Source organism: Hyalella azteca, unplaced genomic scaffold (assembly GCF_000764305.2).
Source record: "Hyalella azteca isolate HAZT.00-mixed unplaced genomic scaffold, Hazt_2.0.2 contig14097, whole genome shotgun sequence".
Taxonomy (NCBI): domain Eukaryota; kingdom Metazoa; phylum Arthropoda; class Malacostraca; order Amphipoda; family Hyalellidae; genus Hyalella; species Hyalella azteca.
This window is the reverse complement of record NW_025943995.1, coordinates 303,362-318,602: the sequence shown is the minus strand read 5'-3', so window position 1 is coordinate 318,602 and position 15,241 is coordinate 303,362. Positions and strand designations below refer to the sequence as shown.

General features: G+C 39.7%; 2 protein-coding genes across 2 annotated transcripts; both read left to right on the top strand.

Annotated features, from left to right (window-relative positions):
• The first annotated feature begins 328 nt into the window (after nt 1–328).
• On the top strand, nt 329–7,273 carry LOC108673229. Its single transcript, XM_018161020.2, has 3 exons — nt 329–2,572; nt 5,972–6,139; nt 6,667–7,273. The coding sequence occupies exons 1-3, from the start codon at nt 592–594 to the stop codon at nt 6,891–6,893; spliced, it is 2,376 nt and encodes a 791-aa protein (XP_018016509.1). The 5' UTR covers nt 329–591; the 3' UTR covers nt 6,894–7,273.
• Nucleotides 7,274–9,930: 2,657 nt separating this feature from the next.
• Nucleotides 9,931–14,443, top strand: LOC108673237. The gene is made up of 4 exons (XM_018161029.2): nt 9,931–10,189; nt 12,000–12,155; nt 12,529–12,655; nt 13,576–14,443. The coding sequence occupies exons 1-4, from the start codon at nt 10,053–10,055 to the stop codon at nt 13,816–13,818; spliced, it is 663 nt and encodes a 220-aa protein (XP_018016518.1). The 5' UTR covers nt 9,931–10,052; the 3' UTR covers nt 13,819–14,443.
• Nucleotides 14,444–15,241: the final 798 nt, after the last annotated feature.

Here is a 15,241-nt window from a genome sequence, read left to right as displayed (position 1 = left end):
GAAAAAGTCTAAACCCTTGAGACTAAGACGTCAATTTGTTTTAATTTATTGCTACTGTAAAGTGCTTTCTAATATAATATTCTCGCTGGAAGCGAAAAACCGTTTCATATGAAATGCCAAGCATTAATCCGTGCCGGGAAGCACTTTTTCCTTTTGATGTGTCACATTCTCATAAAAAAAGTCTCCAGGCTTGTTTGATGATATACAAGTGTAACTGCATCTGTTGACGGTAAACATAATTCAATAAGATACATATGAGCAAATGGCCAACGACGAGGTGGAGAATTCGCTGCGATAATTAACGAGGAGTCAGTTGAGGTGGCGCTACAACGCGTGTAGGTGTCATCAGATCTCGCTCCCATATACCCTCGAGCTCTAAACACTTGAATGCCAAAATAAAGAAATTTCATCAGTGTATTTGATTTGTAATCTAGAAAAGTGGAATTTCGAAGGTCCGCGATTAACCATTACATTTTTTCTATAATTCTGAAATTTTCGAATGCTACATGTACTGTACATGATTATCATATTGTAGTGCGTTTTGACCTAATTGTTCCGAAATTGACAGATATTTTTGCAAACGTGAGCAAAATGTTTTATCTCGAATTTTTAGTACTGGTGATTTTGAGCCCAGTGATAAGTCTATGTCAATATCACGTTGAGTTGCCAAAGTCTTCAGTGCCCTCCTCAATGCGGGTTGCTCGGAATATGTTTACTCCCATGCCGCCCGAGAGCGTGCATCGCCGTAAGTTCGATTATTCTGAAGAAATTCGCGCAAAGTCCGTGCATTTCTCCCCGGCAAAATCCAGTCGTTTCGTGAGTAGAAGTAAACGAGAAAGTAAGCCAAAGCCACTCCTGATGCCCTTACGTGCATCTACCAATGCAAGATTGGTTGTTAACAGTGACAAGCAAGAAACATCGGAAACAAATGAACGGAGAGCATTTTCACACTCTTCCGTGTGCTTGCATGGCCATTCATCTGAAAGAAAAATCCTATTCGAGACAAATCACACAGCCATGGCCAGTGACCAGGAGAATTTATTATCAAATATCTCGAGAACCGATCTTACACCGCAATCGCAAAATAGTTCAGGCATGAGCATAGATCCTTTTATAAAAATTAAAACTTCCAACGCCAACCCCAACTGCAAGTTCTCGCATCACAAGCATGAAGCAAGCATGAGAAAACGCGTATCTAATGTTTCAGAAATCGACAAGGAAATTGAGAATCATACTTCGAATGCAGCTTTCCCTACCGCCACGCCGTCTCTGACATACTCAGCTCCAGAAGAAATCTCTGGTCCTCTAAAGTCAGGGTTGATCGATGAAATTGTGCCTTTGTTTGATTTACATGGTGGTTCATTTGGTCAACAAAAAATTAAAATATCTGAACTTGAATCAGGAGTTCGGCATTTAGAAGCTACTTATCCAGAGTTCGATGGCACGCCTGCCCACAGTAACAGAATTTCACCGGCTGAAGGGAGATCTGGCTTGCAACAACTTGTACACAAATCTCTCCTCAATGGATTGGATGGAGATACAACAAGGGATTTTGAAGCAATCACGCAAAATAATACCTTGCTATATCATGATACATCTGGCGCTCTGCTGCATCAACTTATTGACATCAAAGATATCTTGCAGTCCCATGCTTCCATGCGAGACAAGGTTTTCTTCGAACACCTTGAATACAAGTACGAAACTTTGGCTAAGAATTTCGCCAGCGACATGGAATTTGTTAAAATGAGACACGAATCTCACATTGACATTACAAAAGAAAAAATCACTCTGATCATGGAAAACTTATCAACGTTGAAAATGATGATATTTGGTCAGGAGCAAAGAATTTTGGCTCATGATCGCGACATTACAGATATACATAAATATACTGATGAAAGTAAAACGTGTTCCCAAAACTCAAGTGCCGTTGCATCAACATTATCCCAGCAAGTTTTAATTAATGCGACATCAAGCAACGAATCGTTTCCTAAGATCAACTTCGTTGACCACAATGTCAGTCAAATTGTTGGAAATACGTCCATAATCACCAACAAGTTCGAAGACATTCATGAACGGCTTGATGAACTGAACAAAGACTTGGTTTCGTACGACTCGAAACTTGAGCGTTTCTTGGGACAACAGATCAATTCTCAAGCTGACCTTGTCTCTAAATTGAAAGAAACAAATTCTCTCTGCCAGTGCAATGAGGACAAACTCTTGGAAGAAATTGATTCGTTAAAATTCAATATCAGCAATTTATCTTCTTCACTCGACGCACTGCAGGCCTCCACCAAACATTTGATTCCATCCCAGAAACAAACAAGTGAAGGAAGTGAGAGTAAGAAAGATTTAAATGCAACCGAATCTGAGGTTTATTTATTGCAGTACACAGAAAAAGATGTCGCTGAACCCGCTTCCGCTCAGGCGACAATGTCCTTCAAGCTATCTGCGCTGGAAGATAAACTGCTGAACTTGGACGCCGAGATGCAAGGCATGCGAGATCTGCGCCGGGAAGTGGAAGTGTTTAGGGATGAACTGAAGCGCCTCAAGACTAGCAACTCATCGGCAGCAGGTATACGAGTGTATGGAAACTGAATGTTTATACTCAGGTGGAAAAATGGGCATGAGTTCAACAATGATCATAACTACAGGTTTCACGTTTGGGGTGGGTAAGGCTAGATTCAGAAATAAATTGCCACTAACTGACCTGAATTTCACCAAACTCATCAATTCCTAACCATTTCGCAGTTTCGCACAGTACTTGTCATCTCACCAGAAAACTTTATAGCAGGTTAGGCGGGAGAAACTCCATTTTTAGCGCATTTTCTCATTTACGGAAAAAAGGCGCTATTGTGCGCGTCATGTCCGTCAGTCAGTCTGTCTGTCTGTCCGTGACTTCACGTTTTCGTCGACGAGAAAATGCGTTCTCTGTCACTCACTGCAGTGAGTACTGAGTTATATTTTTTTATCAATATACGCCAACTTTAGATTTTTTTCCTAGTGCGTAAAAGGCACACGTTCCGCAAGGGCGGGTGTTGTAGTCGAAATTCCTTTGATTCTTCCCTTAACAAGATAATTTTCTAACTACTCCTCAAGGACCAAGGGCATTGCTGGTAGTCGAGTTATATGGAATACATTAACAGCACGCATCAATTAAGCATTACGTCGATGCACGAGCGAACCACTTTATAAGTCGATCAAGCGATTATTGCGATGTATCCCTGAATTAAGGCACATCTGTTGCTCGTTTTTGCACTTCATTCGGTCTATGTTTTCACGAGCAAGTTCTTCAAGTTTTTTTTTAATATCAAAAGGATGCGGGTGAGGTAGATAACCTGAATTATGATCATTCGTAAAAATACATAGTTAATCTTACTTATGTTGCTCTTAAATAATTTTCAGATAATAAAACAAAAATTAAATGTTTTAGTCGGATTCGTCAGCTCTCGAGCGACACGATCGCGTGTTTCGTCTCACGCTGACACCGGGACCTTGAAATGCAACTGCATATCTCGGGTCGTCATCCTGCGTGATTACTTCGTTGCGAATAGCTACCGGATACTAATAAATAACTACGGTGATCGTAACTTCCATGTACTTACCGTTGAAAATAGCTTCCTTGTTATGACTGCAAATGTCAGCAAACAGTAACTTCTGTTGTTTGACGTATTTTACCATAGATTGGTTGAGCCTAGCTGCATAAGCCTTTATACAAGTATTCTAGTGGTGCCGCTGGTGCGTAAAAAGTTCTCGCGGCGAACGTAAATTTTCGCTTCGATCTGAATCGCTCGTGGTGATCTAAATTTTTTTGTGGTGATCTAAATCTCTTGTAAAGATCTAAATCTCTTGTGGTAATCTAAATATTTTGTTGTGATCTAAATCTCTGTTGGTGATCTAAATCTCTTGTGAAGATCTTAATCTCTTGTGATCTAAATCTCTTGCGGTGATCTAAATCTCTTGTGGTGATCTTTAATTAGCGTTGTAAGCATAACCTCTCACGTGGTCATCACAATTCTTCAGTAACGGGAAATTCCAGGTCCTATATGCAGGCTTTGTTTAGAGCTCTCCTGGTATTGAGCAGAAAGATTGTTGATTTTGTAATCAGAGTTTAATATGTCGTTGCTGATTGCCAGTTACAGTTAATTGACACGTCGTTAGCGTTGCCACGCGGCCTCGAGTAACAGGAAATCCCGGCCAAATTAACTTGTCATCGGCTGCTTGCTCACGTCACTGTTGTATTGATGTATCTAATTACAGTGAGAAATTCTTCCCTTCCGTGATGAATTTTTAGCTTTTAAGTTAAGTCAACTTTTAGTGGAACAACCAACAGGAGAAGGACAAGCTGATTGTGCGAAGCGATTTGAACATTAAAAATCAACGCTGTTGCAATAACGTTACTGATTTTTTATTATCAGAGAAGTACAATTTTTGAAATGCTTCAAGATATTTGCCTTTGAATAAGTCAACAACTTAATTGTATTTAATGAATTCTTCGTTGTATTTTTATGGTTTCTTTGCTATTCTGGTTAACAGGAATGTCAAAGTGGCTAGGAATGTTAATAAGGCTCTAGAGAAATGAAAATGAAAAAAATGTAACTCAGTACTCACTGCAGTGAGTGACAGCGCGCATTTTCTCGTCAACGAAAACGTGAAGTCACGGACGGACAGACAGACGGACGGACATGACGAGCACAATATGGCATTTTTCCATAAATGAGAAAATGCGCTAAAAAGCTAAAATATAATGAAACAAAGTAAGCCCTTTTCAAATATTCGAAAAAATTCAATGCGGCACTCTCATTTTACTGCCCTCGATTTTATTGCAGATTGTTTTCAACTTTGTAAATTTACCCTTAACAGTTTTCCTGGGATTTCTTGCAAAAAATTCATTTAAAGATCTAAAAGTGTCTTTTATCTCTTCAATTATTTCAGATTAAGAAACTAATTTGTACCATCAAGACTGTAGGTACAATATCTCATGACAGCATAGACTTGATACAAACTCTTGACTTGCTATGATACTAATCACGATTCCAATGAATTGGCTTCACTAATCCTGTCCATCACATGAATAGCGAATTTCCCATTCCCACATACTTAGGATGTGCGACCTAAGGTGGGGCGTGTCTTAAGACTACCGCCACAACACACCCGGGCTTTGGGTGCCAACAATTAACATGGGAGTTCACTTATCATGCTTCGTGACAATGCTATGTCACGGTCCAGGTTCAAGGTCCTGTAAACAACGATACCGTGAGACACGATTGTTAAGTATCACCATGCGATGCATTCAGGCGCCCTGGGCGAAACTGATTTGCCTTATCGCATGTGCCTGTGACCTGAGAGTTGCGCTCCTGAAATTGTTATTTCCAATTCCGGTGATCGCATCGAAATTTATTCCCATCTCCAGCCTAGCTTTGAACCTCGTTGGCCACAGCGAAACGTGTAACAAGATAAAGTGATACTCGTTTCAACATTTAAACGTGTCATCCTTGCTTTTATTGTTCTCGATTTGAGATTGAAACATGTGCGATTGATTTTAAACATATGCACGACACTCACGTGTTCCAGCTTCACTCACACGCACACGTGTCAGCATCACGCACACACTAGTGTTTCAGCGATTCCCACACACCCGTACACCAGACTCCCCCACACACCCGTACACCAGACTCCCCCACACACCCGTACTCCAGACTCACCCACACACCCGTACACCAGACTCCCCCACACACCCGTACACCAGACTCCCCCACACACTCGTACTCCAGACTCCCCCACACACCCGTACACCAGACTCCCCCACACACCCGTACACCAGACTCCCCCACACACTCGTACTCCAGACTCCCTCACACACCCGTACACCAGACTCCCCCACACACTCGTACTCCAGACTCACCCAGACACCCGTACACCAGACTCCCCCACACACCCACACACCAGACTCCCCCACACACCCATGTCGCAGGGCTGTGCGTGTGGCCCTACAAGCCCCACGGGGACGGGTGCTACTACGTCAGCACGGACGAGCGGCTGAGCTGGGGGGCGGCCCGCGGCCGGTGCCGAGACCTGCAGGGCGACCTCGCGGCGCCCCTCGACCACGACGCCTTCAAGAAGTTCCTCCAGACGCAGAGACGTAATAATTCTTGTCACCATTATGGTGATATTTATTTGAATGATTTTGAGTATCAATAAGGCATCTGCTCTTTCCTAATTTTTCTTTCCGATTTCTTCGCTTTGAGGTTCATTGGAAAACATTGAGTTGAAAGTAGTGACTGTTGATAATGTCAATGGCGCTGGTACTGATTGAAAATAAAGCGATCGTGTGAGTGGTGAGACAGTTCTTTGAGATTTCACAGAACTGTCTCACCACACATTAAGCATCACTTGGATGGTGACGCCTCACAGTTTGTTTTCATAAAACTATTTCATCATACGTTAAACGTCACTAGAATGGTCACGGTACGCGTTAAGTTCTGAATTGGCTGTCTTATCATACGTCAAACGCCACTTACTACACGCTAAACACCACTTGGACAGTCATGCCACATGTTGAGCTATCACAAGGCTGTCACATTAAATACGACTTGTTTTGCTGAGCAACATGTTAGGCAATCAACGAGCCAGTGCATTGCCATGTTTATCATCTCCATGTGTTTGCAGTGAGCAGAAGCTACAGCTTCTGGGTGGGTGCGAGCGAAAACAAGGAGGCGGGACGCTGGGAGTGGGTCAGCGGTCAACCCGTGACCCATGAAGTGTGGGCGACCGGCCACCCTAAGCTGATGCGCGCCGACCGCTGCATGCAAATCAGACCAGACCTGAAGCTTTTCGCATCCGACGAGTCATGTCGTGTGTCCAATTATTTTGTTTGCCAACAGCGACGCGCTTAATCTAGATCACAGAAGTTTTGAATATTTGTTAATGATTGTACATACTGTAATCTAGTTCTGCGATTTGTATGTCTATTTTGCTTCAACATCAAAATTTTAGTTCAGGTGAAGGCCAAGTTCATATTTCTCATGCCTGAGTACAAATATGAGCCCCAAATTGATAAGTTTATGTAATGACATCACGTTTCCAGATGAAATAAATGAATGCCAACATAACATGTGATTAGCGTTTAGCCATTCCTTAATTCATCCGCATCCGACTCTCTACAAGTGATTTATTTTTAATAGCAATTGGATAATAGTAAATAAAAGAAGCGTTTACAAATTATTAAGCGGTACTTGCATTAGATGGTTCTTGGTGCTTAACATTTAATATTAAAAAATTTCTTACTTTTAATTTGTATTTCAAGTTTCCTTAAAAAAATGCTGTGAACATATGACGTTTGATTACCACGATGATGCCACATTGCACCTATTTTTTGCGACACCTTGCGTCATCATTGATGAACTTGTATGCTGCTTTTGAATCGTTTTAATCTTTGCGCTTAACCTTGTTACAAATGCCTAAGTTGACGATGAAATCTATGAATGGTACTGGCATTTTAGGTTTCATTTTATTGTTCATTCTCCGTCATTTTTCAAAATATTACTTACCTGCTAACCTCTTGTCTACTCTGAACGAATGGACCCGCCTGCTGGACGAAAGGGAGCCAGTAGATGCAGTGTACCTTGATTTTGCCAAAGCATTTGACAGCGTCCCACATGAGCGGCTGTTGCGTAAATTGAAGTCTTTGGGATGAGAGTAAAGTACTCGAATGGATCAGAGATTTTCTAGTAGGGAGGCGACAACGTGTCAGTATTAATGGGTCCGTATCAGACTGGGCTTCAGTGCGCAGCGGCGTGCCACAAGGAAGCGTTCTCGGGCCTATTCTTCTAGCGTTTGCTCGATGTATGCTGACGACACAAAAATTTATAATACAGTGAAGAATACGGCGCAAAAAGTACAGTTGCAAGGTGATCTTGACAGGTTGGTTGACGGTTGACTAGGCTGATAAGTGGCAGCTGCGTTTTAACGCTGACAAATGTAAAGTTATCCACTTTGGCAAGAATAATGAACAGCAAGATTACAGTATGAGATGACAGGGTTGCAGCGACAGAGGAATGATGTCGAAGTCAACAATGGAAAAAGATTTAGGAGTTAATATTGACAATGAGTTGAAATTTTCTAAGCATATTGAAGGTCAAGTTAATAAAGCCAATAAACGACTTGGACTGATCAGACGCTCTTTCGAGTTCCTAGATGCAGAAGCGATGAAGCAGTTGTTTGTTGCTGTCGTGCGCCCGAACCTAGAGTTTGGAAACGTCGTGTAGTCACCGCAATCTGAAAAGGACAAAAATTTAATAGAGAATGTTCAAAGACGCGCAACAAGGATAGTTCCGGGCTTGGAAGGCAAGTCCTATGAGGGAAGATTGAAGATTATGAATCTTCCAAGCCTCAGTTATCTACGTAGGCGTGGGGACCTCATTGAAGAATACTAGTATACTAATGGCTTATGCAAGGTCCCAGAAAGATTGCTAGAATTGGAAACAAGAACCAACACCATGGGCCACGGCTATAAACTGAAAAAACTGCGTTGTAACACATCCATGCGACAACACTTCTTCTCGCTTCGAGTCACCGACATGTGGAACAGCCTCCTTGATAGCATCGTTGACGTTCCGAGTGTGAACAGACTAGACGAAGCTAAAAACAGACTAGACGAAGCTATGCAAGAGCATATGTTCAGTCTTAAAATGCCTAGCAAATTACGGACCAGGCAATAAGTCCGGACGAAGCTATGCTGGAGCATATGTTCAGTCTTAAAATGCCTAGCAAATTACGGACCATGCAATAAATCCAGCAGCTATCTCAATCAATCGTCAGCTATGGAAAGATCGGGTTCCAAAGGCCGGATCCCTTGTGAATCAAGTCACGAAAAGTTCAAGAATCGGCAACAGGCCATGGGCCTATCTCTTCAATGCCGACACTTCTATACCATTCTATACCACTATACGACATTTTTCAGTCTCTGTTTCTTACGAAATGACTTCATTGTGGAACTGAAATGGTAGCGTGGACTAAATTTTACTACCTGAAGCAATAACAGCACAGACGAAAGTTGTTTTCCAAAGTTTCTTCTTCTGTTACAAGGTAAGAGCTGGTAAAATATTAGCAAAGATAATAAACATGTCCTTAAAATTGAGATACGTTTAATGGCGCTGACTACGCTTATTGTAATCACTTATAGTTACGGAGCCTATGCACTACGGTGCTATATCGTTGGGACCACACAAAACAACCTTGTTGAGCTGACAAATCGATTCGAACAAAATCGGGGGAATATTAGCGTGGTGAAAGAGCACTGGGTGCAAGGAAATGATAATTGGTCGTAAGATGAAAAAAGGAAAGGGGTATTTTTGGTAGAATATTCAAGGAAAGGGGTATTTTTGGTAGAATTTGCTGTGTGAATAAGCACTAAGTGGAGGGAGAGTTGAGTATTGAAATTGTGCGTCAATTAGCACATGAAAGGAGGAGTAGAGAGTTTGGTGAAACCAGGGACCAGCCATCACAGAGATCACTCGGGTCACTACTAGATCCAGAAGCGATATACTCGTACCCCTTATATAAAGCTCGCATTGAAGAGGCGCCTATATTTCAGTGTCATATATTGTGGTAATATATTTCAAAATTTACATTTTAAATAAAATTAATTATATTTTAGTCATACATTTAAAAAATTATTCATCATGAGTAAAATGAAGGTGCTTTAAAAGAAACACAACCAAACACAGGTTTTCGATGAAAAAACTGATAGGTGTGTGGAAGATTTGCGTTTAGCTTAGGTACTTATTGATTTACAGAAAGCCATGGTTGAACTAATACTGTATAGTACCATGTATAGTGCAACCATGCAGAAAGCAACCTTTGCTGATACTTCCAAAACTTTTTTAGACTTAATTTTTTTCCGGAACGACGGAGCCTTCTCCGCTTCAATATATTAGTTGTGCTGGGCTGTTCTCCCTCGGCTGCTCGGCAGTCGGCACTATACCTGCTAACTTTACAGGCTAAGTCTTTGTGGTCCGGTTGTCCGGCACTGGCCGTGCCCATAGTAGATCAAGATGTTAAAGCTACCATTTCGTGCGACATTATTAAACTGGGCTATCTGCAGTAAAAATTTGCCTCAGACTTCCTTGTTCCACTGTTTAACCGAATCATTATCATGGAAATCATCAAACATAAAAATATCTTCTGAAAAGTGAGTCTTACTCTTACATGATATTATGAATAGTTCCTACTTGAATTCTGTGTGTTTTTTAAATAAGCAAGTTATGCTTCTACCTATTTTTTAAATATTTGAATTTTTGTCCAAATACTAAAGTACCTAGCTAGGACCTAGGTAAGCATAAGTAGGCTTAAAGTTTTTTCATTGTTTCTCGTTTCCTTGAGTTCTTCGGTATTAATATAGGCAAAAAGTATCACAATGTTGCAGCATTCCATCTTCAGCATGCAATTTCTACAGTGAAGAATCATTAATGAAGTTCCAAGCCAAGCAACTGCACATTTGTAGTATTTGTAATTGGATAATTTGGATTTGTGTAACAACAAAAATTATTTGTGTTGGTGAACATCAAATGTAATTACATTTAATCTATGAATTGAAGCATTGTGGGCTTTGTGGCCCTCTCATGATTAATTTTGGCTCTGACATTAATTGCAATTGGATATGAAGGTGCATATTACCTATAAAAAATAAGGCAGTTTGTGGAGATTGCACATAAAATTATGGCCTTTTTTAAAGAATAATTTCTATTAAAGATATCTGACAATATTAAACTTCTTCACTCTTTTTTTGCCACACTCATTGAAGCATAGCTAGATAAATAAACAAAGGAAACCTATCAAAAGAGGTTCTTGTGCTTGATTTTTATCATAAGTTGCCTAAAAGAAAAGCCCCAAATTCAGGAGTCAGTTGAGCATGGACTGCATGGTGATAAATAGAAATTGCCCACAATGCCTCTAAGACTGATTCAATTGGTCTGTTAGCTATTTATGTTGTTGTATTTTTTTCTCAATTTGGTTATGTAGATGCCTATGAAATGCCAGTACATTAACAGAGATCCTTTGATATTTAGAGTAAACACACCATATTCCAACACATTAAGAGGCCCGTGGACGCGCTCAGCCGCGGTAGTCGTCTTACTCGTCTATGGAAATTCTTAACTATGAATTCGACAGATAACTCCCCTCATTAATAAGATAAAAATCTGAAATTTGGAATGCTATAATGGCTAATTATTTTCAGCCTGTGGACATTAAGATAAATTATGTAAACTTTTTATTACCAGTGTTATCGCTAACGAAAATTTTGAACACTGAAGATTGTAAAACGAGCGACTTTTCTAACATTTTTGCGATACCAGTTTGTTTAACTCGTTATTCTTCATTGATCGCTATACCAAGCATTTCTGAATAATTTTTCTGGTGGTACGTACGTATGCTTAAAGGATTCCTAATATATTCACAGACTTATTTAAAAGTCTCAAACCATAATATTCTTTCTACACAAACAGTTTATCACTATTTGGTAGAGCAAGGTCAACTATCAACTTTGACACGTTTTTCGATGTTCTCACTAGTTGACTTGGACTTTCGCTCTGAGGATCTTAACATTTACCTGGCAGACCTAGTGTTTTGCGGGAATCTGGTGCGCAATAGTATGACATCACTATTTAAACCATCTACGCATGCGTGGAAGGAAAACAAAGCTTAATATAAAGGAATAAGTTAAGAAGTGTCGGAATTGCCCACGAAGTCGGAATATGGTGCGTTTACCCTACTCACTTTCTGCACATTGACCTGATAACAGCTAAGAATTTCCACATTCATTGTGCTTGGTATCTGCTCCATTGAAAGTGAATAGGAAAATTTTCATATTGACTTTTATCTTTGAATTTTCTAATGCAGAAATTAGTAACATAGGTTAGTTATATTTACTAATTGTTTTAGTACCTAAGCTATTTTAGTATTGTTTGTAAAATTCTTAAATTTTCATTAATTTTTTTCAGATTTACTGGTTCTCCACTTCTGTCTTGTCAGCCTTCTGGCCTGCAAGTGACAGTGCCTCAACTACAATTGACTCGCTCAATAATTAAGTATGATTTGGAAACTGGAGAACGACATTCTCACCCTGGAATCTACAAGCGATTCACCAAATTACACTGGTAGGGTTGGTTTGTTGAAAATACCAGTCCAAAGAACATGCTTGTGGATGTAAAATAGATTTTGATTTGTGTAATTTCTAGGCATGTTTGCATAATATCCTTTTTATCAAATTGATAGAATTTATAAATATATTTGCATCTGTTTTGTTACTGTAACACTGTTCACTGTTACAGTAACACTGTTTTGTGTTACTGTAACAGTTGAAAATTATTGTTTTATCAATTCCACCAAACTCAATGTTTAAAACATTGCCCTTCACCAATGTCTGTAGTTAAGAAAGAAATTAATTTTTAAATAAAAGAATAAAATAAAGCCTTTTTAAGAGTCTCTGATCCATTGTTTATTTTTGATGATTTTTTATTTTGTTAACAGGGGGGCATGGATACGACCTGAGATAGGCCAGAACAAGAAGCTCTGGGCCAAGCTCAGTAAGAAGAAGCATCATTGCCAGCAGTTCTACTTTGTTCCCCATGAAAAGGGTCAAATATTTGATAAAATGGCAAGTGTGATCAAGATTTATTTATTATGATATAGATATTTTGACCACCTGACATTCTGGCCTAGTATAAAACAGTGGTTATCACTGCTGGCAAATTTTCATCCAAAAGCTTCAAATTGAATTATAGATCTTAATTTAATTAAAATCTTTATTTTTTCAGACTTCATCATTATTTATAGTTTCTTTTATTTTTTTAATTAACTTAAATCCAAATTTAAGTTGCTACTTAAATTTAAGTTGCTTAAATTTAATTAATAATTAATAATTAATTTTAATAAATTAATAATTAATTTTAACCAAATTTAAGTTGCTACTTAAATCGGAGTTGCTACTTAAAATTTGTAATTTGCTGTTCAATTTTAGTACATTTTATTAGTATAATTTTCATTGCATTGATAGCTATTATTTATCATATCATATGTAAAAGTTTGGCATAGAAAATATGTTGCTGTTATTCAATTCAGATATTGAATGCATCTTTTTCCCAATCCCATTACACTAGCTGATGAATTATCAAGAAAGATATGTAGGTAATTAGATAAAGTGATCATCTATCCCTAGCTGTGCCGGAATCACCTGCTTGTTGAGAATTTAAATTATATATGACTTACCGGTACCTGAATTATAACAACAAAAAATTTGACAAAATAAAAAAATACCACAGGATATTTTTGTCTATCCAACCACAAACATTTCTGAATTTTTTGGTCATCACTTCATATACCGCTGTTACCGCATGAAGTGCCAATACCTGAAATTCCTTGAAGATAACATGGTAATTTTTAGCTAAATTAGAGTTTTGCCAGACGTGTCAGTTTTGACTGCTCCAACACTAACTGTGTCGTTTCAGTTCTGATCAGAAGGTTCTTCCATTGTGCCTGTACAGGCTTGTGGCATAAGGCTCAATGTTTTTATTTCAGGTCACTACGTACTACCGCATGAGACGCTACTATCCAGACGACCCTCTGAGACCATACCACGAGCGGGACAATTTCATAGGCTCCCGCAGACGAGCTGGTCCCGCTCACGACAGCCTGCCGCCGCCACGCCTCACCAAAGCCGACTTCGAGCAGCGCTGGTACGACGCGCATAACCTGCCAAAGGAGACACCCTACAAACGACCAATGCATAAGAAGGTTGTGCCTAAGTCCCTTTTAGAGTGAGCGCTTTTATTCAACCCTTCTATTAATGTATAAACTAATTTTTTTAACAGTACGTACCTGTACCTGCGTAATCCTTGAAATCTCCTAAGTTGGGTAGAAATGCACAAGAAATCCCCGTCTCAAACTCTACAGTTTGAGCTAAACATGTTTATCCTCGAGCACCGTTTATAATGCAAAGTATACAGCTGTCAAATTCATGCTCTATTTAGCTTGTGCTATAGTCCTTATCGTAGATGGGATCCCGTGCTACTTATGATGGCTCTACACAGTGCTTATAAGAGCATCATCGATCAGAGCAAATCCTGTTTGTGATGTGCTTTCTGTATCATGAGTACTTGCCAGCGTGGTTCATTATTTCCGAATATGCGCAGTATAGATCTTTTTGAATTCATTAAAATGCTACGATTCATTCAAGATTTTCTCTTCTAATTTTGCCGAGAATTGGGGCGCCACCATCTTGTAAGCTTGAATGTTAGTTAGTTTGTTAATCTTGCACCTGTGAACAGAAGTTCCGTGCTGTACCGTGCCCGACGACATCGGGCGTTCGGATCGAAACACGGAATAAATTGCCATTAACTTTCATGCTCAACAACAAGTTTTTCGCAATACAATTGATTTTCTTGTACTCGTGTTTTATTGCCGTTCGTACGCCGTGTTCACGTTGATACTCTTGACGATGATATTGGAGACCTAGAGTCATTTTTAGAAGCATAACGGTACCTTGATGTAGAGGTCGATTGGTATCAATTGATTGTTTGCATCAAAATTCTGATAATTATGGAAGATATTATGTGTACCCTCCGAACGAATGCCCTTAAGAACGCTCCTGAGATGAATCAGGAAGGAGGCCTGGTAAAATCACAACATAATTATGCATTGATAGTTGGAGATTTTGTTTAATGTCAGTGTCCCGTAGACCGTAGTGGACTGCATACAGTGTCGAGTGTTTTTAACGCATTGTCTCATTTATGGAAAAAATGCCCGATTGTGCTCGTCATGTCCGTCCGTCTGTCTGTCCGTCCGTGACTTCACGTTTTCGTCGACGAGATAATGCGCTCTCTGTCACTCACTGCAGTGAGTACTGAGTAATATATTTTTTAATTGGTAAGGTTTGAGCTGCTGAAATTAATTAAAGAAGAAATAAGATAATGTCGTTGGTGGCACTGATCTCACTATCAGCTGTGCACTGCTCATTATGTGAGGAGCTTGGACCACGGCTGTGCAACGACGATCACTCTACGCGATCTCCACGATCTCGTTAATAAACTTAATTAATCTAATATTAGTGCTAACTGGTTAAATTATGTATTAATTAATCATTAATTAAACACCAACACTCCGCCCGTTCACTACCAACGCTCCACCAGCTCACTACCAACACTCCACCAGCTCAGTACCAGCACTCCACCAGCTCACTACCACC

What these genes read in the sequence shown, in the direction of transcription:
- LOC108673229 (XM_018161020.2), top strand. Translation starts at nt 592, where the DNA reads ATGTTTTATCTCGAATTTTTAGTACTGGTGATTTTGAGCCCAGTGATA. An exon ending in TAGCAACTCATCGGCAGCAG is followed by an intron (nt 2,573 to 5,971) that starts GTATACGAGTGT and finishes CCCATGTCGCAG; the next exon opens with GGCTGTGCGTGTGGCCCTAC. An exon ending in GTTCCTCCAGACGCAGAGAC is followed by an intron (nt 6,140 to 6,666) that starts GTAATAATTCTT and finishes ATGTGTTTGCAG; the next exon opens with TGAGCAGAAGCTACAGCTTC.
- LOC108673237 (XM_018161029.2), top strand. Translation starts at nt 10,053, where the DNA reads ATGTTAAAGCTACCATTTCGTGCGACATTATTAAACTGGGCTATCTGC. An exon ending in CGATTCACCAAATTACACTG is followed by an intron (nt 12,156 to 12,528) that starts GTAGGGTTGGTT and finishes TTTTGTTAACAG; the next exon opens with GGGGGCATGGATACGACCTG. An exon ending in GTCAAATATTTGATAAAATG is followed by an intron (nt 12,656 to 13,575) that starts GCAAGTGTGATC and finishes TTTTTATTTCAG; the next exon opens with GTCACTACGTACTACCGCAT.